At 37.8% G+C, this 22,782-nt stretch overlaps 1 protein-coding gene across 2 annotated transcripts in view; it reads left to right on the top strand.

The window, feature by feature from the left end:
* Positions 1 to 22,782, top strand: part of rsu1 (Ras suppressor protein 1) — a 45,225-nt gene that overhangs the window by 12,298 nt on the left and 10,145 nt on the right. For both annotated transcript variants that reach the window (XM_073863704.1, XM_073863705.1), the window contains exons 6-8: positions 889 to 977; positions 2,089 to 2,197; positions 5,480 to 5,612. In XM_073863704.1, coding sequence (XP_073719805.1) covers positions 889 to 977; positions 2,089 to 2,197; positions 5,480 to 5,612 — 331 coding nt within the window. The remainder of the gene's footprint in view (positions 1 to 888; positions 978 to 2,088; positions 2,198 to 5,479; positions 5,613 to 22,782) is intronic.

Genomic DNA, 22,782 nt, shown 5'->3' with positions numbered 1-22,782 from the left:
CCTAGAAATGCAATTAAAAGGTGTAAAAAGTGAATATTAAACTATTTAAACTATATGTGTGCTCCAGATGCTTTCTTGGCCGCCATTTTTTTTTTTGAACTCAACCAGGCTCGACCAATCACTTTCTTCGCACACGCCCACGCTTAGAATTGTGGGACAAGATGATGAAGGGATCTCAGATCTCAGGAGACAGGAAGTAAACCAAACATTGGATTCGGACGTGACTTGATGCCTTCCTGCCTTGGAATGCTGCATTTTAGAGCTTTCGGACGCTGCTTAGATCTTGATAAAGGGTCATAACAAAAAAAATGATTTTGAGCATTTGGTATAAGTGTACATGTTTTTGTGTCTTTTGCTAAAACTATAATTGAAATAGCTGACGTTGAATTATCAACCATGCAAAAAACTAAATCTATGAATGATCACACATAGTCTGATTCCTATTGCGCACTAAATAGCTTTCAAAAAACTGCATGGCCAGTTTTATGTAATTTCTAGGAGATGCATGCTGTACATACATTATTGGACCACCAAAAACGTAACAGTACAATACAAAAAAAAAATCAATTTTACATTGTGTATTTTCAAAGGAATAACCAGACAAGTTTACAACCGTTTTGTTTTTAATCTGATCATTTTATTCATTGACAATTTTGAAAATAGTTAGTTGCAATAAATAATTTATTTGCAGAATTATTTATTTGTTTGTTCAGTTGTTTATTGTTTCTGAAGTTGTATGTGCCATTTGTGGCTGTTTTTTGTAGATGTTATATCTGTGTTTGTGTGTGTAATATGATGGTCGTGCTGTATCAATCAGAGATGACCGTATTTATTGATCAGTGGTTGCAATACTCCAGTTTCTAACAGTCTCTCTTTCTCTCATTTTAGCCACCCTGCGCGCGCTCTATCTCAGCGACAACGATTTTGAAACTTTGCCCCCAGACTTCGGCAAGCTGGCCAAGCTACAGATATTGAGTAATTTATCTAAATTCCCTCTGAAATCAATTGCTTTTGTGGCTGCGCTCTGCGGCGCGTGTTGGACTTATTCTCCACGGCCTGTGTTCTTTATCAGACGCGGCGAGAGGTGATTTACAGACTGATCTTCACTTTGGTTCTCGCTCAGATCAGACTTGATGCAAAGACAGTCACATCTGATAATTCAAACATTTTCAACTCAATAAAAATAAAATGAGCTAATTTGGCTTGGTGGATGTAGCAGAGATGCATTAATTTGGACGTTTGCCAATACAGATTCTAACTAAAGTTTGACTTTGTCAACCAGATTTTTTGTCAACAGATCACCGTTTTAGTTTTGATTTATATTTTTAACAACATAAGTCAATTGCACAGCTACAAAGAGATACAAGAGTTGTTTTAATTAGTTTTTTGTACTGGCACTGCAATGTCCACAGTCCAAGACTAAATATTAAGTAGGAACTAATAGAGGGCGGGGCTTGACTTTCAGGATTTAATTTGATGGAAAGTAGGCAATATTACTGCTTAAACTAATTTTTCTCTATCGACTAATCTTCTAATGCTGCGTTCACACCAGCCGCGGTAAAGGCGTCTAGCGTGAGCAGTTTCAAAATTAAGTCAATGTAAAGATGTGTTTACGCACGTCTGGAGGTCTCGCTGCGCAAATAAGACGTTTAGCACGGCGTGGTGGACGCGATTCCGCCTCATTCGCGCGTCTAGTTCCATCAAATGGCGCAAATTGAGCGTTGCTGTGAAAACGCGAGATTTAAAAAATCTGAACTTTGGCTATAACGTGCCGCGTCAACCAATCAGGAGCTTGCTCTAATAGTGACGTGATTACAGGAAGCGAGCGGAGTCGCAGAAGCCCCTCCCAAGATGCGAATTTCCGCTTGAATGTCTCGAATGACTAGAATTTCACGCGTGAATGAAGCGAGTAAACTCAAAATGTTCAAGCGTCCCAACTACGCACGAATAGCGCGTTTTTGCCACCTCTACCGCATCTGGTGTGAACCCACGGTAACAAAACTTAAGCATTTTTGCATTTATAAAGCTTATTAATAAGATTAATACGATATTTTCTTTTGTGTGTTCTCTCTCTCTCCTTAGTTGAGTCTGAGGGATAATGACCTCATCTCTCTGCCCAAAGAGATCGGAGATATGGCCCAGCTAAAGGAACTTCATATTCAAGGAAACAGACTTACTGTACTACCTCCTGAACTTGGTAAGTCACTATATTAGGTGCGTTTAGGTTCATGTGATTTATCAAAGTGAGAGGGTTAATTGGTCGATAGTGTCATAAAGAAGTAGACTCTGCACATCTGTCCCAACCAAAAGACCATGAGTCTCACACAAGACATAGCTATGACGTCCGATTGGCTGTGGTTATGTCATCTCTTCTCTGATTGGCTGGAAACTCACAGGGGAGACCAAACCTCACTGACCCACAGAGTGCTGCTGCTGTGGTCAACCTGGGTCAAACTGCTCTCTGCCTGAGTGCATTCTGGGAAAATCTTCTCTATCTCTCATACACACACACACAAAAACACAGGTACTGACTGCTCATCTGACAGCAGTTTTTCTTCCTGTCTGGTTCCGTTTTAACAATTCAATCTATGATGCATGCATACCAGTGTGTCAGTATACAAGCATTATGTCAACACTTACTGTAAGCATTCAAAGTCTTCCAAAAAGTGTCTGTGCTCCATTTTAAAAATCTTTATAAAAAACAGGGGTACACTGAGACTCAGGGGTGGGCTCTTTTTCATTTGTACCTCTAACTAGGTACCTACCCACATGAAAAATACTGCATAGTGCATACTTAAGTATGTACTACAGTATGCTGTAGTAAAAACCCTAAATACTATAGTGTAATTACTAGAGTTTACTATTATATACTGTAGTGTTTTGTTTTTGTGAAAGTTTACTTTATTATTTTTACTATAGTGAAGGTTTAAATGAGTATAGCACAAAAAAGTATAAACTATAGTAAAATTAGTAGATACTACAGTTTTTTTACCCTTACTATAGTGCATGCTATAGCCATTTTTCCACACTACAGTATCATTACTATACTATACTATACTACCGTTTACTTAGTATAATTAATTATTAATGTACTATTAATTTAGTGTGTTTTTTTACCAAAGTAAAGGAGTTTAGTGCATGAAAAATACTGTATGATACTGTGTGTGTGTGTGTATGTGTATATATATATATATATATATATATATATATATATATATATATATATATATATATATATATATATATATATATATATATATATATATATATATATATATATATATATATATATATATATATATATATATATATATATATATATATGAGAGAGATAAATCTGTTTTTTTAATTGTTCAGAAATCTTGGTTTTTGGTTGTGCATTCCAATTAATATCAAGTCAACTGCAGTTGGTTTGTTTTGATTTAAACCTTCATTACTTAAAAAATACAGCTAAGTAGCACCATAAAACAACATAATAACATGATAACATATAATAACCCTGCTGAAAAAACCAGCATCACACCAGCATGGACCAGCATGGGTATTATGCTGGTCTATGCTGGTCTGATGCTGGTTTAGCTGGTGGTCACCAGCATACCAGCACCAAAACACAACTTATGCTGGTCTTGCTGGTATGACCAGCATGGGATGCTGGTGCTAATGCTGGTTTGATGCTGGTTTAGCTGGTGTTAATGCTGGTTTGGTGCTGGTTTAGCTGGTGCTTATGCTGGTGCTGATGCTGGTTTAGCTGGTGTTCACTAGCAAACCAGCAATAAAACACAACATATGCTGGTATGCTGGTTTTTTCAGCAGGGAATAAACATGTTTTGACAAAAATTTAAAAAAAATTTATTTATCTCGTTTTGCAACTAAACTCTTCATACATATATATATTACATTTTTGTTGTAATCTGCTTGTTAAGTTGCCGTTTCCGGGTCCAAGCCTCCACTGATTTTAAGTGAAACTACAATTTATACAGCCGTTTATTGCCATTGTTTATTAATTTCGCTCATTTAATCTAATTTTTAAACTCACGTTGTACACTACATTATCAGGCTCAAGGCATCTCAAACAAATTTCATAAAAATTCAGCATCTTAGACACTGAAAGTCAGGGAAAAGTCCGTGAATTTCACATTCTAAGAGTGGGAACCCTGCATATTGTATATAATGATATTTTACTCTAGTAACTTATAGTAAAAATCCTAGATGCTGTAATGTTTTAACCATACTATCATAAAAATAATATAGTAAATTAACATCCTACATGAAAAATACTACTGTATAGTAAGTTTATAGCTAAAGTATATTATAGTAACTATACTGCATTTACTATGTTACAGTTTACTACAGTAATTACAGCGAAGTTACTATAAAATAACTATTGTATGCTACAGTTTTCAATAGCTAACAGTGGATGTAAATTTACTTCATTATTTTTACTATAGTAAGGTTCAAAAACTACAGTATCTAGGAATTTTACTAAGTTACTATGATATATATAATATAGTATTTTTATGCACTATACTCCTTTACTATAGTAAAAAATACAGTACATTAACACAGTTTAACTGTTAACACAGTTATACAGGTAAATTTACTATATATTTTACTATAGTAAGCACTATAGTGTCTACTAATAACCACCCTAGCAGTATGTTAGTGTCCACGGTGACATGACTTTAATTTTCCCTATAAATTGTAAAAATATGTCATTTGATGCAGTGTATTAAAAATTGCAGCTAGTTTATTTGTGTTGTAGGTGTGTTTGTGTGAATGCTCTGGTCAGCAGGTCTTTGTCCTGTGCTCACTGTAGAGAAGACTCTTCCTGTGTGTAGCTTGTTAGGACCCCTCTGTCATGTCCCTGTAATCCCACTCCACAGACCAGCCTTGTTAAAATCACCACTGTGCGTGTGTGTGAGAGAGAAAGAGAGAGAGAAGAGAGTCCAGCTAACAAGGAGCAACCAAGCGCACATGCCAAAAGCAGGGAAGAAAAACGAGGGAGAGCCGATAGACAGTGTTTGCCATTCTGAGCATCTCATGTGTAAAGCTGATGTTTAAAACCGTTAAGGAATAAAAGGATGAATCGGGTGAAAATTAAACCTGGACCTTCTCCAGCACTGATATTCGAAACGTATAGGATCTGTCTTATAGGTTAAGGGCTGAATTGCACTAATTGTCGTGTCTGACTGCATTTGTGAGTCGTTGTGCCGGAGTCCAGGTTTAATTTAAGCCCCCTCTCTGACAGCTTTCTCAACATTTGCTATTTAGAAACTATTTAATTAGCCCCAATGTGAGCTTAGATGCACCACATTAGCACTTTGACCTGTACTGTACAGGGTTTTCTGGTTTCAACTCATCTATAGCTTTGTCTGGTATTGTCGGTTCTCCTTTTCTCATCTTGTTTCCTTTTTCTCATCTTGACTCTTTGTTTTAAATCTCTAATTTCTTCCTTATTTCACTTTGTCTCTCTCTGTAGGTAATCTGGACCTGACAGGCCCAAAGCAGGTGTTTAAGGCCGAGAATAACCCTTGGGTGACTCCTATAGCGGACCAGTTCCAGCTCGGTGTCTCCCATGTGTTTGAATACGTTCGCTCTGAGACGTACAAGTAGTAAGTAATCTCTTTTCATCTTTATAGCATGTCTAAAATGCCCCTATTTGGGTGTGAGCGAAAACACACTGTTTTAATGGCTCTACCTTTAAATGCAAATGAGCTACAGCTCCTCACTACCTTACAAACAGACCGTGAGCGCTTTCAGGTAAAATCGATCTGATTTAATACAGTCTGAGACAATAGTATCTGGTGGATAGAGTTCAACTTGCTGATGGTGGAAACTACGTAATGCAGGACTGTAAGTGGGCGGGGCTTCATCAATGTGACCTCACACTGATAAGATAATTAAAACGGCATGTCTAATGAGACTGTTTGGTTTAATGGGGATAAAAAAAACAAGCAGCGGTAGATTTTTTTCATCGTAGGTTGGTTGTGTTCACACACTGTAAACACACATTATGTCCAAGCATCTTGTAAAAGTGGACTTTGCATAAAAGGTGCCCTTTAAAACTTAAAAATAGGTGCGCATCATTAAAACAGTCTTCAAAGAGATCATCACAAAAAACTACAGCACATCTGCCTCCGTGTGTCCAAACTCTTCAACACCAGCATTAGTCACTGAAGAATCATTGGGTGCTCAGGGCTGTTTGGTTGATGTATTGCAGTCAAATGCGCTCTGCCCGTCGTGCCAGCGGGCAGCCCTGCCCGCCTCATGTTGGATCAGATACTAGAGCTTTAAACTGTAAAGCACAACCAGTTAGGTGCCATGAAAAGTAAGACAATCCTACAGCCCTGATTGAAACATTGTCTCTTTGTCTTTAACTAGAGAATCGTCCCGCTAAATATGATGTATAAATTTAGTCTCTCTATACAGGGCAGTTTAATCATGGCACATATTTTTCTGGAACAACCCTTAGGACGGTGATGAAAGAGAGGAAAGGTGCAGTTCTTTTATTATTTCAGGATCTGATGATTTAATGCACAATCAAACTAATTAAAATGAAAGCTGCAGGCGATACCCTACAAGTTTCCATCACATGAGCGATCTCTCCGTACTTAGATTCTTTATTCTTTTGTACTGCAAATGGATGCACAGAAAAAAAATTTGCATTGGTTTTTGTATCGGGAGTAACAAGCACTGGACACACATCACAGCTGTTTGCTCCCCACTAACTTTGTGCAACCAGACCAAACTATGAAAGTACCAATTTTGATGTCTGGAGTGTAGAGCAAGTGAAAAAACTACAGTAAATCTGTTACGAAACAAAGTGTAAATTGTATATGTTAGTGTTATATGTTTCCTATATGGCTTAAAGGGATAGTTCACATAAAAATTAAAATACTATCATTATTTTCACATCTTCATGTTGTTCTAAACTCGAAAAATTTATTTTTTTCTGGAGAACACAAAAGAAGATATTTTGATAAATGATGGTAAGCACACAGCTGATTTTAACCATTGACTTCCATAGTAGGAAAACAAATATTATGGAATCGATGGGTACCGTCAACTGTGTGCTTACCATCATTTATCAACATATCTTCATCATCATTTATCACAATACTTCCATAATATTTGTTTTCCTACTATGGAAGTCAGTGGTTATGGCAGCTTTGTGCTTGCTTACCATCATTTATCAAAATGTCTTCTTTTGTGTTCATCAAAATATAACAAATCATTAAGGTAAGTAAATGATGACAGAATTTTCATTTTTGGGTGAACCAAAATCCCTTTAACTCATTCACCGCCATTGACGAGATATCTCGTCAATTATGAGTTAATATTTAACTAATAAATATGCCTTTCTGGACGAATTTCAAAGTGAAAGTGTAATACCGCTTTTATCCACTAGATGGCGCCAACGCGAATTTATCAAAAACGGAAGTTGAAAAGATTTAATGATTGATTTTAAATGTCTTTATGTTTGATAGTCATTCTGAGTCTGATCCCTAACATAAATTCCTTTACAAAAACGCAATTTTTTAAGCTTTTTGCTCAAAATGTTGTATTTTTGAAGAGAAATATCCATATTTCAGTGGTTAAATTAAGTGGAAAAAGTAAATATATAATGAAACGTTTTTTCCCAATTTTGTTTGTTTGTTTGTTTGTTTATTGTTTGTTTGAAAGCAGAGGGTGTGTTCTCATTTGATATAATTTGTATGTTTATATATTAGAAGATAATTTTTCCTGCAAGGAATTTTGTGAAACTTTTGTTAAAATCACAAAAATGCAGGTGGGCAACTTTTCTCAAAAAGGCTGGCGGTGAATGAGTTAAAGGATTAGTTTACCCAAAAATACATTTCGGATTTGCTCACCCAAACCCATATGAGGGTTTTTAGGTAACACTTTACAATAAGCTGGTATTTGTTAACATTATGCTGAGTTAAGACTGACGATTTTAGCCCTGATTTTGACTTGCCGACAGGTTTTGAGAAATCACAGACAAATTCCCGAAATCACAGGCAAATCGGTGCTTGTGCACGCAAGTGACAATCACACAGTGTGAATTATCAAACACGCGATCTGAGAGAATCGCCGACGAGTCACCGACCCCCGTAAGATATCTGGCATGCTATATATCTGGACCTGATCATTGATGACCTACAGCCAATGAGAGAGCACCATACTGGGCAGCTGAAAGTTAAGGGAGGAGTTATGAAGGTACAGATCGCAATATCAGCAAGCATGGATTTGGTTCAGAAATGGGCTTCTTCTCTTGTTATTTTCCTTCTTTTCGCTACAAATGAGCGCACATGCAATTTGTATGGCAAGCTTTTCGCGGTCTAGACGTTGTGAGATGTAGTTTGCGGACCGGGACAAAGTTGTCGGCAATTTTTCCTATGGTAAAGTCATGCTGTGTGAACCCCTTGTCGCCGATCCATTGTGCAGTGTGAAAACAGCAGTGACTGAATGCTATCCCAGATAGTCATGCAGTATGAAAAGATCTGTGACCCAACTACTTTGAAAATCATTCAGTCTGAACTTGGCATTATTTAATGCATTATCTAACATGAACAATACTTCCACAACATTTATTAATCTTAGTTCATGTTAATTTCTACATTCACTAATACATTTTATTAAATAACGTGTAGAGTTTGCATGCTCTCCCTGTGTCAGCGTGGGCTTAGTCCGGGTCCTCCGCTTTCCTCCAACAGGCCAAAAACATGCAAGTTAGGCAAATTGGAGATGCCAAATTGTCCCTCCCCCAAACTGTGTCTGGATTAATTTGTCTGAATAAAACTTATGTATGAATTAACCAGTTCTCGCCATGAATATAGCCATAGATGCTGGAATGGCATAAAGAAAGAAAGAAAGAAAGAAAGAAAAACACATGTAACTGTTAAAGGGGCCATGGCATGAAAATCTGACTTTTTCCATAATTAAGTACTATGATTGGGTCCCTAGTGCTGTTATCAACCTAGAAAATTTGAAAAAGATCAACCCAGTAACTTAGTTTTGGTAAACCATTCTCTACAAGCACATGAAAAAATAGGTCGTTGAAATTTGGCTCTCCTTATGATGTCATAAGGAGCTCTTATTATAATAATACCACCCCTTAATCCAACCACAGCACTGCCATTTAGTGCAGAGAAAAAAATAATTCACAAAACAATTGAGTTTCAATTTCAACAAACCACCATCATTGTGATCAGCGTTTGAATTTCATAAGCTCATGTGCATTTTAAAGGACACACCCAAAACGGCACATTTTTGCACACACCTACAAAGTGGCAATTTTAACATGCTATAATAAATTATTTATATGGTATTTTGAGCTAAAACTTCAGATATGTGCTCTGGGGACACCAAAGATTTATTTGACATCTTAAAAAATCCTGTGACATGGCCCCTTTAACATTAGTTAATGCACAGTGAACTAACATGAACCATTTTATTGACATTAGCTGAGATTATTAAATGTATTGCTTATTGTTAGTTTATGTTAGCAAATGCTTTTTCTAATGTTAACAAATACAACCTGATTGTGAAGAAACCGTATCGAAGCCCCTTTGACCTGGGAAAGGAAGTTTCCGGAGTAATTGTAGCATACGTTTCACAGCCCTGTTCCACTTACCAATCCCCATGAACAGGAGTGGCAAATCCCCCCTCCGTTTGATCATTTAGCTGCTTGCTGTGCCGCTGTCTGGAGAGGACCGTCATAACCCACTTACCGGAACTGATCTCCCCCTACAGGCACAGCCAGAACCACCACGCATCTCTGTGTGTGCTGACACCGTGACTGTGTGTGCGTCTGTGCGCCCGCTGCGTAATAATCAGATACTGCTGTCTGAAATAGTTTCATCGGTTTTGTAAAACAAAGCGACCTCGCTTTGATGGCGAAACTAAATGATATTGCTTACGAAAGAGACTTCCTGCCACCTTGTATCGAATCGCAGTCCGACAAATTCGAAGGTTGCGTGGCCGAAAGCTGACACGGCAGATTTTGTTTGATATATGGGCATTTTTGAGTTAATCAATGTTGTTTGGATCCATCATCAATTTTATGTCACGCGGTCATCAAGACGCTCGCATACACCACATTTTTCAGTCAGATATCTGAGTCTAAGCAAATCTGACCATCATTTATCTTTCTTTAGTTGTCTTTTGGTGAATTACTACTTGGGTTTTAGGGAGGAAGTCTTAGAACCATGGAAAGAATTATTCAGATAACACTTACATTTAGTATTGAGATCCATTTTGGGTGGCGTAAATCTCATTTGAAGCTCAGTTAATGCGCTCAAATAATGAAAAAATGTGCTTGAAAAACCACATTCATGGTCAGATTTTATACAAAATACCTGTTTTGGATCTTAACAAGTCTGTCTGTGGTTACGGTAAAATTAACAAACTATAAAACAGGATTGAATGTACAGTGTAAACAGCAAGGGAATATGATAAAAGATATAAAGATAACTTGATGTTTTGAATAAGATGCACCATTGAATCAGGCACCACATATCATGACTAGACATGGGCCGGTATGAGATTTTGGCAGTATGATAACCTTAAAGGATTAGTCCATTTTCTTAAAAGAAAAATCCAGATATTTTACTCACCACCATGTCATCCAAAATGTTGATGTCTTTCTTTGTTCAGTCGAGAAGAAATTATGTTTTTTGAGGAAAACATTGCAGGATTTTTCTAATTTTAATGGACTATAATAGAGCCCAACATTTAATACTTAACTCAACACTTAACAGTTTTTTTTCAACTGAGTTTCAAAGGACTATAAACGATCCCAAACGAGGCATAAGGGTCTTATCTAGCAAAACGATTGTCATTTTTGACAATAAAAATAACAAATATACACTTTTAAAGCATAACTTCTCGTCATGTAGATCCGGTTGTGATGCGCCAGCTGACCCCACACAATACGTCATGACGTCAAGAGGTCACAGAGGACGAACGCGAAACTCCGCCCCAGTGTTTACAAGCTTCTTGAAAGAGGACCGTTCCTACGTTGTTGTATGTCAACTGATACTAATTCATGTCTTTGTGTCAGTTTATTGTTTACAATGGTCCGCAAATGTGCGTTTTATATATGTAACACGTGACCTCCCTACGTCACTACGCATTTACGTTAGGTCGCGCTGGACCGGACCTAGACAAAAAGTTGTGGTTTAAAAAAGCATATTTTTTATTTTTCTTGTCAAAAATGACAACCGTTGCGCTAGATGAGACCCTTATGCCCCGTTTGGGATTGTTTATAGTCCTTTTAAACTCAGTTGAAAAAAACTGTTACGTGTTGAGTTAAGTATTAAATATTGGGCTCTATTAAAGTCCATTAAAATTAGAAAAATCCTGCAATGTTTTCCTCAAAAAACATAATTTCTTCTCGACTGAACAAAGAAAGACATCAACATTTTGGATGACATGGTGGTGAGTAAATTATCTGAATTTTTCTTTTAAGAAAATGGACTAATCCTTTAACAAAAAAATACCACGGTTTCACAGTATTGCGGTTTTGCCATTGCAAAACTAAAATGTGTTATTTTCAGATGTATGCAAACAACAACTTTTTAACTGGACACAATACATTTTATTTTAAATTTGAAAAAAAAGAAGAAACTTTAAGGCTGGTTTTGACTAAATATTTGGGCTCGGCTTTAAACTTAAGGATTTAGCACAGAAGAAAAGCCAACACTCATTGAGTTACTCTATAATACTTGTGGTCCTCTGCTTGTTTATGTGCTTGTGAAAGCGTGTGAGGAAGAGAAGCCGGTGGTCTCACATTAGACAAGTGTTAACGGTGTGTAATTCTCAGTAGGTGTGTGTCCACGGTTCAACAGTTTCATTCTCACCTGCCTAAATGTCCTTCAGCTTTGGATTCACAGGACTCACACTTTCTCTCTCCCTCTCTCTCTCTCTCTCTCTCTCCCCATCACCTCATTCAGTTCTCACCCCTGATGGACATTTTTCTCATTTAAGACCACCAATCAAGCGTCTCTAAATACCACAGCACATTTATGTTAGCAGAAGACGTCTACTTTCTGGCTGCTTTTCATTATAGTGTTGCACTGATATTTAGTCTGTTAGAGTTTGGTTTGAATCTCTAACCTTGAGTTTACACTTAATCTAAGAGCACCTATTTCATTGCTAAAACAACGTTATTTTGTGTATTTGGTATAATACATTGTGTTTGCGTGGTTTATAGTTAAAAAAACACAATTTCCACATGCCGTACATTTTCCGTACACGTCTTCCTAAAACGCACAGATTTGAAAAGCTCTGTGTCTCTGATTGGCCAGCTAATACGTTGTGATTGCCCTGAATACCTCTGACGTCAGCCGGAAATGTGACGCTCCTTACCATGTTTGAAAGATTCGTGCACAATGCAATGCTAACAAGAATTAATTTACAGGATGCGAGTCTGAAGCGGGAGGAATTATGAAAATGTCGGTATTGTCTACATCACCAAGTCCAGGAAGTAAACTGATGCCTACAATCCGTGTGTTTGTTGTAGTCCAAGAAAAGAGATTTAAGATGATAACTCGCATCATTTACTTTGGGGTTTCTACCTTTTGCATATCATTAACATGAACTAATACACACTTACATACCAAAGGAAATGTAAAAACGTGAATCGGACAATAGGTGCTCTTTAATAAATAATTTCATCCCCATTCTTTATACTTAAAAATTTAAAGTTTGGGAGCGTTGTATTAAGTGTTACTTGTAGTCTCAGGACAACCATTTAGTAAAAACAAAAATGTTTTTTTTTTGCGTTTATCAAAAATTCATGTAAAGAGGACTATATGAAGAGTTTGGTTCCAAAACGCGATAAACGCCATTTTTGAAAAAAATGAGTTACTGCCAAAATCAGTATTATATCAGGTCAGTAGTTAAAAGTAAATTCTTAATTTTACGCAAAATCCAATATCCGCCGTGTTATTCTGTCATCTTTTCTCCCTTTTTTCCCAAAATGCGATAAACGCCACTGCTCCTTTTTTACAGAACGCAATAAATCCATTTCTGATATTACAGCCCACCAGTCACGCAATGTAAACAAACAATGGCGGACGCGCTGAGTACACGGAGTCCTGGTTTTCCTCATCTACTTTGTACTTCGTGATCAACAAACAAAACAAAATAATACTTTAATTGCATTGATAAAACTGTGATGGTTTTCTGTGACGGGAAAGAAACGTGAGCCATCAACATCTAATAATTTACGCGAGAGGCACTCGGGTGCTTGTTCTCCCGACAGCATCAAGCTTCTCATGCTAACACATTGACCCCAGAGGATCTTATGAAAAACTTTCCATAATTTTACTCAAAGTCAACGAAAATCGAGCAGGACCAAAAACATTTTACAGCTGATCTCTGTGAAAGACGTTAAGCGAGGACGTCAAGTAACCGCAATGACAGGGTTCTTAATATGACAAAGTAAGTGTTTTGATTAATGACATAATGTTTATATTTTTAATTAGTGTGTACAACTAGTCAACTAAATGAATATAACATGGCAAAGATGAATGCACATTTATATAGGCTATTGATTCAATAGATTTATAGCATTTTGAATAAAAACTTGTCATGGATTTATTGCATTTTGTGGAAAAAAATATCAGTTTTTATAATAAATCTTTGAAAATCAACTTATGGATTTGAATTTTTTATGTTTTTATAACCTAAAGATGCTATGTGAAAGTTTGTAACAGAAAATAGTTGTTTTCATCTTGTCACTTTCTTGGTATAGAAAACACGTTTTTACCAAAATTTGTCAAAATGGATTTATTGCGTTTTGGAACCAAACTCTTCATATCTGCTATAGCAGTTTTGTTTCGATGAACGATGAGAGAGATTTATTACTAAGTCACCCTGGACAAAACCACAAAAATAAGAATGCGTTAATTAACCTAGTGTGTTGATCAGCACAAACACAGTTCTGTAGGCCGTCATTGTTGTTTTGGTTATACTAGCGCATGCCTATAGACCAAATTAACACATGGGCATGATGTTAACGTTATCACAGATTCGCGTTTACGTTGTTTACACAGAAACAACAAGTCCCTGTTATCAAAAACTTTGAAACCTGTCTTAAAAATTTTGCATTTTTAGGACCCCAAAACACCATTGTCGTGTAAACAAACGTCGTACTGCATAGAAACGTTCACTTTTAGTGGTTAAAATCGCTGTTTTGTAATCAGCCCCTCTGTAACCTTGCATTAGTGTTTGCTTTTGGATGTTTTGCTTGCTCTTTTGATCGTTTAGTTTGAGTTTAGTTAGAAAACTTCATCAGTAACATATTTTTCAATTTTTTATTAGAATAAGCCATTTGTTTTTTTTAAATCTCTACAAAGTTTAAACATTGAATTTGTGGTGCGTCAAACCATTGTAAGTTAAATAATCGCTTTTGATTATCAATTTAAATTTTTTATTCAAACAATTACAAAAACAAAATGAATCGAGGTAAAACAATTTTTGTGCAATAAAAATATAAATTGCGTGCCGACTGCTGATGGACCGAAGGTTTGTAAGGCAATTCGAAGGCACCACTGCTTTGACTGCCTATTTGCAACTTAAGAAAAAGGTTAAATAAATGCATGTTTTCAAAGACACCGATTAATCATCCTTAATAATCGTGATTATGATTTTTACCAAAATAATCATGATTATGATTTTGCCTATAATCAAGCAGCCATATTTCGAGCACAAGCATCATTCCCAAAACGGCAACACTGTCTCAACCAAGAGTTTAACTTTGGAATGGACAACCTGTTTATCCGACAAGTCGGAAACAAGGGGAGTGTTTGTGAAACGTCACTGACTATAGGTCTGAAATGACACATTTCAGTTTTGAGATCTGCATTGGTTGTTTCTTGAATGTTGATAACGTGGTATGTCTTTTATGTTGAGGCCCGTCTCTGGACAAACTGTAATCAACATGCTGTTTTTAGTTTAAAAAGCAATTTTGAGCCTCTCCTCTCATTTCCCGCTTTTATGCCAGTAGGTTCAGTTGTAGTATCGAAGCACGGCCAGAGGAAGAAGAGGACGAGCGGAGGGGTTTGAGTGGTGTATCCGTCATGCATATTTCATGGGGCGGCTTGTTAACCTGACAGAGGGATCTTATATCTGACTGACAGCATTGGGGAGAGTCTTCGTGCTCATAATGCATTAACATATCGTAAAGCCTCCTCCCCTCCATCTTTTATTCATCTCCGACTCTAAATGCTTGTTGACCGCGGTACAACTCCAGCTCTCCTCTTCACAGCTGTCCAGAGATGACGGAAAAACCAACTGCAATTAACTTAACCGCCGGCTCACGCGCTGACACGCCAACACGCACACGTGCCGAAAGTCCTGAATCTGTCCGCTCATAGACGTGCTATTCGCTTCAAAGCTATTGGCATGCGTCAGTGGGAACTGGGAAGTAAAGATGACAGATCTTAAATGCTGTGTGTTTCGGATGGAGAGAGATTGTGTCTGCTGGGGTCAGAGGTCTCTTTCCTGGCTCTGATGGTTTAGTCTCTGACTGAGTGAAAGCAGTTCTGCCCGTGTGATGTACATAGGATGGATCTGTTAGCATAACAGGATTAAAGCTCATTAGATGTTATCAGCTCTGAAATACTCCTGAGATGGTTTGATTAGGAAGGTACATATCTGTACCATGAAACTGCTTGATTTTGTACTCAGTCTGTTGCAGATACTACCAGATAACTTTAGCGATTAAGATTTTTTTTCTTAATTTATGAGTTAAACTCGGCACCCATGTTTCAGCACCTTAGACAGACTCTATCCTCTCCATGTTGTCTCTAATTATATTCATGCATTGCTGCTTCCTCAGATGACCGAGCCCTTATGCAAAGAAACTGACACCAGATTTCCCATAATGCCCCTTATTCTGTATATTTGTGCAGCTTAAAGGGGAAGTAGTCAGCAGGTTACCACTTTTCTGTTTCTAGATCAAATAGTAGCTATGTCTTGTGGTTGTCCTGTCGCACTAGGTGGCTTTCATCTGTGTTCTGTTTGTGCATCCTAAATGATGTTGGTCGGTATTGACTTTTATATTATTCTTAAACTTGGCTTACCGATTTACCTTGTAGACAAATCAGATGGTTTAAAATATATCTGAACCACGGGTAAAGCCAAGTGCACACTGATTTTAGGGCTGGCCAACACTTATTGTGAGAATTCAGCAAAATTCCTGTAATCCTTTGGTTTGGTTCCAAAATGCAATAAATCCATTTTGACTAATTTGGGAAAAATGTGTTTTCTATACCAAGGAAGTGACGAAATGAAAAGCACTATTTTCTGTTACAAATGTTCACATAGCATCTTTAGGTTATAAAACATACAAAATTCAAATCTATAATTTGATTTTCAGAGATTTAAAGGAATAGTCTACTAATTTTCAATATTAAAATGTGTTATTACCTTAACTAAGAATTGTTGATACATCCCTCTATCATCTGTGTGCGTGCACGTAAGCGCTGGAGCGCGCTGCGACGCTTCGATAGCATATAACTTAGCCCCATTCATTCAATGCTACCATTTAGAGATAAAGTTAGAAGTGACCAAACACATCAACGTTTTTCCTATTTAAGACGAGTAGTTATACGAGCAAGTTTGGTGGTACAAATTAAAACGTAGCGCTTTTCTAAGCGGATTTAAAAGAGGAACTATATTTTATGGCGTAAAAGCACTTTTGGGAGTACTTCGACTCTTCGGTGTTACTGCGCCGAGTCGAAGTACTCCCAAAAGTGCTATTACGCCATAAAATATAGTTCCTCTTTTTAATCCGCTTGTAAAAGCGCTACGTTTTATTTAATCAAGTTTTATAAATGTTGTGTTTGATGTTTTTTTTTTTCATGTAATGTTCAAAACGCAATTGTTAGTCACAGATGTTACAGTATTAGTCCAACAAGATGGTTTGTTAACCCAGCACAGAATTAAGGGTGTTTTCACACCTAGTTCGTTTGAGCCCTCTAAACGCTCTCAGAGCAGTTCAGGGTGTATATGTGAACAAACCAAGTGATCTCAGACCCCCCTAAGGGGACCCGGGAGCGAACCGAACTCAGACCACTTCTGGAGGTGGTCTGGGTGCGGTTCGCTTTTGGGTTCTTTTGTGGTTCGATTTCTTTTTGATATGTGAAATCAATGAGGTCCCGGTCCATATCGCGTGTGGTTTTGACATTGTATCAAAATAAACTGCTGCACAGAAAGCTGGGGTCTGAGTTCTTATTAAGTTGTGATGTGAACTAGAAAGGGTCTGAGATCACTTCAGTTCTGAAGAGGACCAAAAAAAGAACTGGGTCCTCTTTTGAGTCCACTATATTGTGAACACCAAAAGGACTGAGGTCACATTCGGCTAGTCCCTTTTCTGGTTCACTTTAAGTGAACTGGGTTTGGTTCTTTTTAAAATGAACTATATGTGAAAACACCTAAGTGTTCAGATGAACAAACTTACCATAAAAAAGCGAGTGGCCCGACAGACACTATTACTTCCGCATTTGTCCACGACACTGTTGTCATGTGGTTTTTACGTCAGTAAAGGCGGTAACAAAGGGAAAACGTAGATATTAACGTCATTTACAGGCGACTGCACTGCCCCGTGTCACTGTATAGCGCAGCAATTTTCTCATAATTTACAAGTAGTTGAAAACATTATAGATATTGATAGTAATCAGCTGGACAAAATAAATAACACCGGACTAGTGGTTTTTGGATATTTTACTGCAAATATCTTACAAATTGTACCTTTAAACTGATATTTTTTTCCAGATGCAATAAATCCATGACAAGTTTTTTTTTTCAAAATGCTATAAATCTATTGAATCAATATATAAATGTGCATTCATCTTTGCCATGTTATAATCATTTAGTTGACTAGTGGTATACACTGATTAAAAAATAAACATTAATGGCATTAACCAAAACACTTACTTTGTCATATTAAGAACACTGTCATTGCTGCTGTGATCCTTGGGACGTCGTCTCTGAACTTTTTTGATAGCGATCAGCAGTAAAATGTTTTGGTTCTGCTCGATTTTCGTTGGCTTCTAGTAAAATAATGGAAAGTTTTTCATAAGATCCTCTGGGGTCAATGTGTTAGCATGACAGAAGCTCGATGCTGTCGGGAGAACAAGCAACAGCCAGCATTTTTCCTTTGCCCGAGTGCCTCTCACGTACATTATTCAATTTTGATCGCTTATGTTTCTTCCCTTTCACAGAAAACCACCACAGGTTTATCAATGCCAACAAAAGTACACAAAGTAGATAAGGAAAACTAGGATTTTGTGTGTATTCAACAATCCGCCATTGTTGTTTACAATGCGTGGAATGGTGAGCTGTGATTTGTTGTGCGGATTTATTGCATTCTGCAGAGAAGGAGGACTGGCGTTTATCGCGTTTTTGGAGAAAATATGACAGAATAACAAGGCGGATATTGGATTTTGCGTAAAATTAAGAATTGACTTTTTAATACTTACCTGATACAATACTGATTTTGGCGGTAACGCATTAAAAAAAAGGCATTTATTGCGTTTTAGACCAAACTCTTCATATGTTTGACACGTTATCTGAAAGACGATTAATGACCAATGTGACCAAAATTAACAACAAAGTTTTTAGACACTGTCATGCAGTGTGGCTTCTACAATGACATACAACTCCAGACAAGTCTTCTTGCGTGTGTCCGTATTTAACAAGACTTGACTGTCAAACAGTTTGACATTAATGACAACTGAGAACTCGCAGTGTGACATAGCTTATAGCTGGGATCATTTTAGGATAGTCTGACATGCAACAATCGTAAAGGACTATTCAAAATCGTACAGTGCGCATCAGGCTTAAAGTTGTTTTCTCCCTTGGTTCAATCGATTGGTCTGAACACAGTTCACTTCTGCAAATTAGCCTAAATTACTTTTGTACCATTTGTGAATTAAGGGTACTGTCAATGTTGACAGTTTTAATTTTCGGTAAACGTTGGGATTGTTTGGCTATATTTCATGCATTCTGACGCTGTTTAAAGGGGACATATCATGAAAATCTTTGTTTAAGTGCTATAATTGCTAATTGGGTCCCCAGTGCTTTTGTCAACTTAAAAAATGTGAAAAAGAACAATCCAGTAACTTAATTTTGGTAAACCATTCTCTGCAAGCATGTGAAAAATTGGTCATTGAAATGTGTCTCCCCTTGTGATGTCAGAAGGTGATAATACCGCCCCTTAATCTACACTATCCTACCACCGCACTGCCATTTAGTGCAGAGATCAGCTTATTTACTCACGCCTACAAAGTGGCAATTTTAAAATGCTTTAATAAATGATCTATATGGTATTTTCAGCTAGAACTTCGCATACGATTCTGGGGACACCAAAAATTTATTTGACATCTTAAAAAAGTCTTGTGAAATATCTAAGAGTTGAATTCCTCATGCTAAACATAGCAGGCAAAGTTTCAAAGAAGCAATTGGGCAACCAACCAAGAGTTGACATGAAATCAGCGTCTCTAAAGAAGTGTCTTGTTGTTTGTTAGGGAAATTTAAGCTTGTTTAGCTTCCCAAAGAATCCAGTCTTATGGAAACAATGGATATAGTTTGTTGAAATGGGGCGGTCCCAACCGGGTCATGAGTCGCAGGCAGTACGTAAAACTGCATTAAATGTCTGTGTTTTATTGGCCCTTAGCGCGTATTATAAGTGTTTATTATGTAAACGACACAAACATATGTTATCTAGAGATAGTGGGATCATGTTTTGTGTGTGTGTTGCTTGCTCGTGACTCGCTTCACCCGCGGTACACCTCCAGGACCTCAGGTATATTCGGAAAGTATCGAACAGCTGATCTGTTTTTTATAAATCTGATAAAACTTATGAAGGATGTAATACTACTCTATAGGTACCTTATGATTAAGCGTGTGTTATGTGAGCTTTTAGATTTAAGTTCTGTCTGCGAGTTTGTGAATTCTGCACTCTGGCTTTTGGAGACTTTAAAGGTTAAGAGAGTTTCCATCACTTCTCATTAGTTTGAGCTCATGGACAGAAGCTCTGGCTAAAGTTTATCAATAAAAGGCCATGTTAACTGGCCAAACTCCTCTGCTTGCTTTCTTAGATTTGCTGGGTAACCAACTGAGGTTGAGCATGCTTTTTAAAGCGTTTATCTTGCGTACAATGTGAACGTATCTAACTTGGCTTGACCGCCTGTGTACAAACACACACAGTAGGCACCAGTATCATTCATATTATATAGGGTTTGTTGTGGCAGCAAAGTCTGCTGTGATTGGCTCCCTCTGCTTTGTGCAATAATGGACTTCGGTCATTCCTACAGCTCTTGTTGATAATAGGGGCGTCAAGGGAGAGATCAGTTATGAGTCTCTCACCGCCGCTTTGCGATCCGTCTTCATTATTGTCATTTACTCTCATTTAGCCAGTGCATGGATTTCCGTTTGGCCTGTCAGTGCAGATAGCGTTTTATACTGAGGGCAGTGATTGTGTATTTATGCTGAAAGGAGTTCATCTGTGGCCTTTAACTTGTGTTAAACAGTAGTTAAATATACGAGAAGCGGTCTGTCATTGATATTCCCTCTCTTTTTCTCTCTCACGCTTTCTCTCTCTCTTTCTCTCACAGTTCAGTACTTGCAAACTTTTCTGTACAGTAAATAAAGTAACATTTTTGTGATGTCTTAAAGCGGCATTGTGTAACCTTTTTTGTTTGAAAGAAATGCATGGAACTCTTCAAATGCAACATTACAACGGTAAATCTAAACAATGGACAATGCGAACATGAGGGCTTTATATATAGACAGTGGACCAATGAAAACATAACACAAGAGAGCCAATCAGAACATGACACATCAGGGAAATGAGAAATATGACACAAACATGATAACAAGAAGTTTAAAATAAAAGAGAAGAACTATGAACAGAAACGCACAGACCACTAACAACAAGTAACTTGTAATTTTATGTTTCAAACTGAGATGGGGATAAAGAGGCAAAAGGTAAGGATTGCAGCTTTAAATATTAACTCTTTCCCCGCCATTGACGAGTTATCTCGTCAATTAAGAAAAAAACATTTCCCTGCCAATGACGTCTTCCTGGCAAGTTTTTATGATAATCTGTTAATCTGCTATTATCCACTAGATGGCACTGTTACCCAATTTATTAAAAAACGTATGCAAAAACGAATTTAATACATTTTTAGTTTCTCCAGCAAAACGCGAATATGCGATTGCATGATTCAATGCATAATCAGCCAAAGTCCGAATATTTATGCGGGTCGCAGATTTTTTTAAATACGCTGCACTTTCGCCGCATAAATTGCAGATTTCTGCTCACAAAATATGCGGGGCTTGCATGATTTCATAATCCCCGCATTTTCGTAGCAAAAAGTCCCCTGTTGTCATGGGAATGTTGAGAAGTGACATAATTACGCGATGTGAACATCAATGAAAAGCTCCAAAAGCTGCAAACAGTTCTTGCAAGTCCCCCGCAATATTGGCAAGTCCCCCGCAATATTGGCAAGTCCCCCGCAATATTGGCAAGTCCCCCGCAATATTGGCAAGTCCCCCGCAATATTGGCAAGTCCCCCGCAATATTGGCAAGTCCCCCGCAATATTGGCAAGTCCCCCGCAATATTGGCAAGTCCCCCGCAATATTGGCAAGTCCCCCGCAATATTGGCAAGTCCCCCGCAATATTGGCAAGTCCCCCGCAATATTGGCAAGTCCCCCGCAATATTGGCAAGTCCCCCGCAATATTGGCAAGTCCCCCGCAATATTGGCAAGTCCCCCGCAATATTGGCAAGTCCCCCGCAATATTGGCAAGTCCCCCGCAATATTGGCAAGTCCCCCGCAATATTGGCAAGTCCCCCGCAATATTGGCAAGTCCCCCGCAATATTGGCAAGTCCCCCGCAATATTGGCAAGTCCCCCGCAATATTGGCAAGTCCCCCGCAATATTGGCAAGTCCCCCGCAATATTGGCAAGTCCCCCGCAATATTGGCAAGTCCCCCGCAATATTGGCAAGTCCCCCGCAATATTGGCAAGTCCCCCGCAATATTGGCAAGTCCCCCGCAATATTGGCAAGTCCCCCGCAATATTGGCAAGTCCCCCGCAATATTGGCAAGTCCCCCGCAATATTGGCAAGTCCCCCGCAATATTGGCAAGTCCCCCGCAATATTGGCAAGTCCCCGCAATATTGGCAAGTCCCCGCAATATTGGCAAGTCCCCGCAATATTGGCAAGTCCCCGCAATATTGGCAAGTCCCCGCAATATTGGCAAGTCCCCGCAATATTGGCAAGTCCCCGCAATATTGGCAAGTCCCCGCAATATTGGCAAGCCCCCGCAATATTGGCAAGCCCCCGCAATTTCATCGCATAAAATTGCATAAATATCCCGCATATTCCATTGCATTTTTTAAGAAAACGTGTCGCAAGATCAAGTATTTTTGCCCGCAACAATCACCAAAACTCAGCATTTTCAGGAAGGACTGAATTTTAAACTCTGTGTATGTTTTGATCTTCATTAAGAATCTGATCTCTAACAAAATTCCTTTACACAAATGCAATTATTTCAGCTATTTGCTCAAAATTTTTTATTTTTTAAGAAACCTACCCATGTTGAAAAAGTTATAAAAAAGAAAAAATATATTGTGAAGCTTTTGTGAAAATAACAAAAAAAAATGCTGGCTGGCAACTTTTAAAAAAAAAGCTGGCGGGGGAATGAGTAAATAGAAAAAAATGTATCATATTTTTAGAAATATATATAAAGCATTAGGTCACACGA

This window comes from Misgurnus anguillicaudatus, chromosome 25 (assembly GCF_027580225.2).
Source record: "Misgurnus anguillicaudatus chromosome 25, ASM2758022v2, whole genome shotgun sequence".
Classification (NCBI taxonomy): Eukaryota; Metazoa; Chordata; class Actinopteri; order Cypriniformes; family Cobitidae; genus Misgurnus; species Misgurnus anguillicaudatus.
Note: the sequence above shows the minus strand (reverse complement) of the source record. Positions and strands in the feature narration are given on the sequence as shown.